This window comes from Aureococcus anophagefferens (genome assembly GCF_000186865.1).
Source record: "Aureococcus anophagefferens unplaced genomic scaffold AURANscaffold_9, whole genome shotgun sequence".
Taxonomy (NCBI): Eukaryota; class Pelagophyceae; order Pelagomonadales; family Pelagomonadaceae; genus Aureococcus; species Aureococcus anophagefferens.
The window spans coordinates 589,353-595,838 of NW_008705569.1; the positions used below are offsets into that span (position 1 = coordinate 589,353).

At 68.5% G+C, this 6,486-nt stretch overlaps 3 protein-coding genes across 3 annotated transcripts in view; 2 read left to right on the forward strand and 1 right to left on the reverse strand.

The window, feature by feature from the left end:
- Positions 1-2,988: 2,988 nt before the first annotated feature.
- On the forward strand, positions 2,989-3,741 carry AURANDRAFT_26105 (hypothetical protein; the record flags this gene model as incomplete). Its single annotated transcript, XM_009038679.1, has 1 exon — positions 2,989-3,741. A coding segment is annotated over one exon (753 nt), but the record flags the coding sequence as incomplete, so codon positions are not given.
- A 261-nt stretch (positions 3,742-4,002) lies between these two features.
- On the forward strand, positions 4,003-4,641 carry AURANDRAFT_14127 (hypothetical protein; the record flags this gene model as incomplete). Its single annotated transcript, XM_009038680.1, has 1 exon — positions 4,003-4,641. A coding segment is annotated over one exon (639 nt), but the record flags the coding sequence as incomplete, so codon positions are not given.
- Positions 4,642-5,681: 1,040 nt separating this feature from the next.
- AURANDRAFT_64178 (hypothetical protein) overlaps positions 5,682-6,486 on the reverse strand; it is a gene marked incomplete at both ends in the record, with an annotated part of 12,438 nt that continues 11,633 nt past the window's right edge. The window contains 2 exons of the mRNA XM_009038854.1: positions 5,682-5,690; positions 5,803-6,384. Of these exons, the coding sequence (XP_009037102.1) occupies positions 5,682-5,690; positions 5,803-6,384 (591 nt within the window). The remainder of the gene's footprint in view (positions 5,691-5,802; positions 6,385-6,486) is intronic.

Here is a 6,486-nt window from a genome sequence, read left to right on the forward strand (position 1 = left end):
CGGTACTCGAGTGCGCGGGTAGTGCGGGTAGGAGGTCGAGTTTTGCGGCGCGTCGTACGAGGCTGCTGCAGGTATGACGCTGCCGCCAGCACAGAGCTGCCCCCGCCGCAGCAACCTTGACCGCAACGCTCGACGCTGCCCCTCCCGCACCGATGGCAGCACTTTCTTCTCTCGAGGACGTGCCCCCGACCTTCACGCCGGCGCTCCAGCGCGCGGCGGTCTCCGCGTCGGCGACCCTCGAGTACGTCGCGCGCAACGCGCTGGCGTCGGTCTACGCCGTGCGGCTGCCCCCGGGCTGCGTCGGCGTCGACCTCAAGTTCCGCAACGAGACGCGCCCCGCCGGGCGCGTCGAGGTCGCCATGGTGCGCGGCGGCCCCGCGGCCGCGGGCGTGCGCGTCGGCGACGTCGTGCTCGCCTTCGGCGGCGCGCCGCTGCCCAAGGGCGCGTCCGCGGTCGAGCTCGAGGACGTCGTCTCGGAGCGCGACGACGCGCGCGAGGCCGTGCCCGCGGTGCTCGTCGCCTGGCGCAACGAGGGCCGGTTCGCCCTCGGCGCGGAGAGCGACGCGGCGGCGGCCTGGCGCGGCGACGACGTCGTCGCGGAGTTCCCCGCCGGCGGCGGCGGCGGGGGATGCCGCGCGTCGCTCGCGCGCTGGGCCGCGACGGGCGGCGCGGGGCCCGGCGGCGCGCCCCTCGTCGTCCTCGCGCGGCCGCTGCGGGCCCTCGAGGCGGGCCTCGTGCTCGTCGCCGTCAACCACGAGCCCCTGCCCGACGGGCTGCCCGTCGCCGAGCTCGCGGCGCGGCTCGGCCACTACGAGCGCGTCGGCCCCGTGACGCTCACGCTGCGGCGCCTGGGGAGCCGCAAGACGCGCGCGGCGCTGCTCCGCCACGTCGGCGCGGACGCGGGGCGGAGGCACGCGGACTCGCCGCGCGCGCCGCCGTGGTGGCTCGGGTTCCTGTCGTCCTGCGACCTGACCTGGTGCGCGTAAGCTTCTGCCGTTGGTTTTCTTTTCTAGTGCCCTCCCATATGTCTCTTTGGTAGGGACAAATTCGCCATTACACAATTAAAGTTTAGCCTTGCAATATTTTGTTGAAGAAATGTTGAAGAACAATCCCGCCGGGGTATTTGCTCTGAGTTTGTCCCCTGTTGAAGCGGCACAGTGCAGCAAAAGCCGTCGTTGCATGGGCTTTTTCTTCGCGGCGCTCGCGATGGCGTCTGAGCGTTATGCGCCGGGATCGGCAGTGGGGAAGGTGTCTCGCTACCTCCGCAAACACCTTCGTTCGCTCGTCGACCCACCATGACGCGGATCCAGCCAATGTCCGGAGGCAGCGACCGTCCGGAAGCCGTCGAACCCGACGTCGGTCGGCTCGAGGTCCCGAGGGGCAGCCCGGGGCGCCTGGGGTGGGGCCTCACCTCAGGACATGGTCTGGACCCGACCCTATCATGGTATGGAACGGATCGAGACCATGTCCGGCGGCTGGGGCAGCCCCAGACACCCCACGGCCACCGTCGGGACGAAACGCCGCCGGAGCTCGGCCCGGTGGACTCGACGATTTCGGGCTCCCCCGACGAACCCGCCGCCTTGGACGCGACGGGGTCGATGACGAACGATCTCCGCTGCTGCGATGGCTCGAAAACTATCTTAGAGAGGTCGCGAGGGGGCAGCGCGTCCCTTCCCACCCACTCTACCTCCCCGTTCCAGTCGCCACGCGGTCGTATGAGCGTCGCGTCTTCGCATGTGCCTCACCCTCGTCCTTGCGGCCCTCGCAGCTGCTGGGATCGTTGCACAATTCTGCATATTCGCGGAGCGGCGGGCCCTCAAAGACGGCCATCCCATCGCAGCGCGCCGCCAAAACGCTGCACAATGTCGATCATGAAGCACGGAGGACATTCGATCGACTTTACCCCGGCGGGAATCGCAGCCCGGAGTCTGGCTGAGACGATCGCCCGCGGTGTCTCATCGACACCGCGCTTCCGATGTCCATGTCGCTGCTGGGTCGTGCGCTTCTCGTTCTCGCCGTCTCGCTTAGAGGCGATGCGGGTGTTACTGTGAACACGACGGCTGGCCCGGGGTTGGCACTTGGTTCGGCCATGAACTCCCATGTAAATGTTACCGGTTCTGCTGGTTGTTCTCCGTCGACCCCGGACGCTGATAAGGTCGACTGCATGGGTCCGCCCGGCGCAGACCGGGACACGTGCCTCAGCAACGGCTGCTGCTTCGACCAGGCTGGTACCGCGGCCGAACCGCGAAGATTGCCGGATGGCAGCGACGTCCCCTGGTGCTTCAGAGATCCGAGTGCGTGCAAGAAAAAAGGGGAGCTATGCGCCCCCTGGGATGATGTCAAATGTTGCAGCGGCCTCAGTTGCGAACGTGACAGGCCAACGCATTATGTGTGCATGGCACTTGGTTCGGAAATGAACTCCCATGTAAATGTTACCGGTTCTGCTGGTTGTTCTCCGTCGACCCCGGACGCTGATAAGGTCGACTGCATGGGTCCGCCCGGCGCAGACCGGGACACGTGCCTCAGCAACGCGAACTGCTGCTTCGACCAGGCTGGCACCGCGGCCGAACCGCGAAGATTGCCGGACGGCAGCGACGTCCCCTGGTGCTTCAGAGATCCGAGTCAGTGCGGGAAAGAAGGCGCTTCGTGCGAAGGGGGGCGGGTCACATGTTGCAGCGGCCTCAGGTGCGAAAATCGCGCAGCAAGTTGGAACTTTTGCTATCCCATCGGGTAGCGTGGCGGAAAACCTTTAGCACCGGTGCTACCAAGTGGTATTTTGTCGCAGTCTAGGACCATTAATGCTTCGTGGTCAACCGACCTTTCTTATCAAAATTTCGCGGCTGGGAGGCGCGGCGATCGGGCGTCCCCGGCTACGGCAACTTGATGTTCAAGTACCAGTGGCTTGAAGCAAACAGAAGGCGATGTTCGAGCATCGAGGCTTTCGGCGCTGACGGAGCGTGAGGCTTCGGCATGCCGCTCCGTTTCACGATGCTTCTCGTCCTGACCAAGGCCTTCCTGCGGTCTCCCGCGCCGCGCGCGACGCGCCGCGTCGTCGCCCGCGCCGCCACCAACGGCGGCGAGTGGGCCCTGCCCAGCGGCTGGCGCGCGGCGCTGGGCGACGAGCTCGCGAGCGACCGCTTCCGGGACCTCCAGGCCTTCGTCGCCGCGGAGCGCGCCTCCCAAACCGTCTACCCGCCGCCGGACGAGACGCTCCGCGCGCTGCGATCCGTCGACCTCGACGGCGTCCGCGTCTGCGTCGTGGGGCAGGACCCGTACCACGGCCCCGGCCAGGCCAACGGCCTCGCCTTCAGCGTCTCCGGCGGCTGCGCCATCCCCCCGTCCCTCCGCAACGTGCTGCGCGAGTGCGCCGAGGACCACGGCGCCGCGCCGGCCGGCGGCGACCTCGGAGGCTGGGCGGACCAGGGCGTGCTCCTGCTCAACACCGCGCTGACGGTGCGCGAGGGCGAGGCGCACAGCCACCGCGGCCGCGGCTGGGAGCGCCTGACGGACGCCGTCGTGGCCGCGCTCGCCGCGCGGGAGCGACCGGTCGTCTTCGCGCTCTGGGGCAACCCCGCGAGGAAGAAAGCGGCCATCGTCGACGGCGCGCGGCACCGCGTCGTCGCGTCGAGCCACCCGTCGCCCCTGTCCTGCGCGAAGACGGCGGCGCCCTTCCGGGGGAGCCGGTGCTTCTCGCGCATCAACGCGCACCTCGAGGACCTCGGCGTCGAGCAAATCGACTGGGCGAGGGACGCCGGCGACGCCGCGGCCGCCGCGCGCGAGGCGCCGCGATCCGCGCCGCTCGCCGAGGCCGTCGCGCGCGAGACGCCGCGATCCGCGCCGCTCGCCGCGGCCGCGCACGATGAGGCGCCGCGATCCGCGCCGCTCGCCGCCGCCGCGCACGACGACGACGGCCTGCTCGACGCCGTGTTCCTCGACGCGGACGAACCGGACGACGACCGGGGCGCGGGCCCGCTCTGCGGGTGGCGGACCTTCGACGACCAGCTCGCGGCGCTCGAGGCCTTCCGGCGCAAGGGCGGCGCGCCCGTGGACCTCTACGGCTGCCAGACGCTCGGCGACCGCAGCGCGCCGCCGCACGTGTTTAGGTTCCAGACGCTCGTCGCGCTCATCCTCTCCGCGCGGACGACGGACGAGGCGACGATGAGCTGCGTCCGCGACCTCCAGTGGGCCGACGGGGGGCTCACGGCGGACACGCTCGCGGCCGCCGACGCGTCGACCCTCGAGCGCGCGCTCGCGAACCACGAGGTCGCGTTCCCCCGGAACAAGGCCCGCTACCTCCGCCGCGCCGCGGAGCTCTGTCGGGATTCTTACGGCGGCGACGTGCCCCGGGACCTGCCGAGCATCCGCGCGCTGCCGGGCGTCGGCGACAAGGTCGCGGCGCTGCTCACGCAGGCGGCGTGGGGCGACGACGCGGGCGGCGTCGCGGTGGACACGCACTTCCACCGCATCGCGAACCGGCTCGGCTGGGTCGCCACGGCGACGGCGGCGGCGACGAAGCGGGACGTCGAGGCCTTCCTGCCCCGGGACCGGTGGGTCGCCGCGAACCCTTTGCTCGTCGGCTTCGGCCAGGAGGTGTGCGGCTACGCGCCGAATTGCGAATCTTGCCCCGTGGCGGCCTGCCCGCGCGTCGGCGTCGACGCGCGGCCGCCGCCGCCGGGCGACGCGCTCGTCGACGCGGACCACGTCGAGCTCCTCCTGGACCGCGCGCACCGCGACTTCGACGACGTCGTCGCGTCCTGCGCGTCCGTCGGGCGCCACGCGGGCGACCGCAACGCCTACGTCGTCCTCCGGTCCAAGTTCGACCGCGACGAGCCGGACCAGCCCCTCGCGCGCATCACGTCCAACTCCTTCGGCGCCGTCGGCGTCGTCCTCGAGAACCTCCGCGGCCGGCGCATCAAGTGCTACGCGCGGCGCGCGGCGGACCAGGTGCCCTTCTAAGGCTGCTAACATATCCCGCCGGCGGGATATGTTAAAGGCCGCTTCAACTTGGACTTCAACCTCAAACCTTGCACTTCAACAGGGACCTCAACACCGCCGCTTGCCCTTCAAAAGGGACCTCAACACCGCCGCTCACGCCTCATCGGGGACCTCTGACGCGCCGCCCACGCCTTAGGGGGCGCGACCCGCCCCATGCCATGTGCCAGAAGCTTTCCAGAAGCCCTCCAGGAGCCCTCCAGAGCCCTTCCGCGGACCCGAAATACCCCAAACCCCTTACGATTTTGCGATTTTGATTCCCCCCCACTGCCTCGCCTTGGTAAACTGCCCTTCAAGTTTCTTTAAGGGCATTTGAACTGCAACGCCGCCCCAAACCACGTGCCAGAAGCCCTCCAGAAGCTTCCCAGAAACCTTCTAGAACCCTTCCGCGGAGCCAAAATACCCCACCGAAAACCTCTACGAAAGGTATGATTATTTTGAAAAGTCCGTGCTGTCTTTTTCTAAAAAATGTAAGGATAATATGCTCTAACGTATGTAAGGATAATATGCTCTAACAATTTGATTATTCTTTAAAAAATGGAACGATTTGTAATCTCTTTTTATTGCTTTCAGCATTACTTCTTCGTCGTCTTTTAATAATTCTGATAGGTGAGATATGATATCACGATTAAAGCTTTGAGAATCAATTGCAGCTATAGCAACTTCTCGATCATTTTTTAAACGAGAACTTACTTATACTAAGTATGTTTCATCATATTCAAGGCTGCGGCGGAGCCACTGCCGTCTACGATTCCAACCAGAGCTCTTTGTAATATTTTCACGGTCAGCTTCCGGCCAAGGAGGCGACACATTGTTCCTAGCGGTATTTGAACAGAGAAAAACGGCAAAGAAATCAAAATTTCGGCGCCGCGCGCCGCCGCCGCCGCCGCCGTGGCCGGTGCCGCCGTGGCCGCCGCCGGTGCCGCCGTGGCCGCCGCCGCCGCCGTTCCCCGTCCCGCCGCCGCCGCCGGCGCCGCCCCGGGGCGGCGCGGCGCGGCCGTCGAGGACCGCGAAGCCCGCCGGGAGCCGGAGGTGCACGAAGCGGCGCCGGAGCCCGCCGCCCGCGTCGGGCGCGGGCCGCGGCGCGACGGCGAGGCGCGCGCGCGCCGCGGGCCGCGGCGCGTCGTCGGGCTCCTGCTTGAGCTCGAAGGGCATGGTCAGCGCCTCGTCGCTCTGGGACCAGGGCTCGTAGCTCTGCGTCGCCGCCTCCTCGGCGGGCAGCGCCGCCGCGTCGCCGCCGGCGCCGAGGTACTTGCCCGCGGCGTCGCGGAAGCCCGCGTCGTCGCCGAGGTCGCGGCGCGCGACGGCGACGCCCAGGAGCGCGTCGCAGAGGAGCGCGCGGAGCGCGCCGCCGTCGTCGCCGCCGCCGGCCGCCTCGAGCGTCTTCGCGACCTCCGCGACGGCCGCCTCGTAGCACCGCGCGGCGTCGCCGGGCCGCGGCGGGTCCGCGCGCGCCGCGCAGTCGCCGGCGCAGGTCAGCGCCGCGGCGCAGAG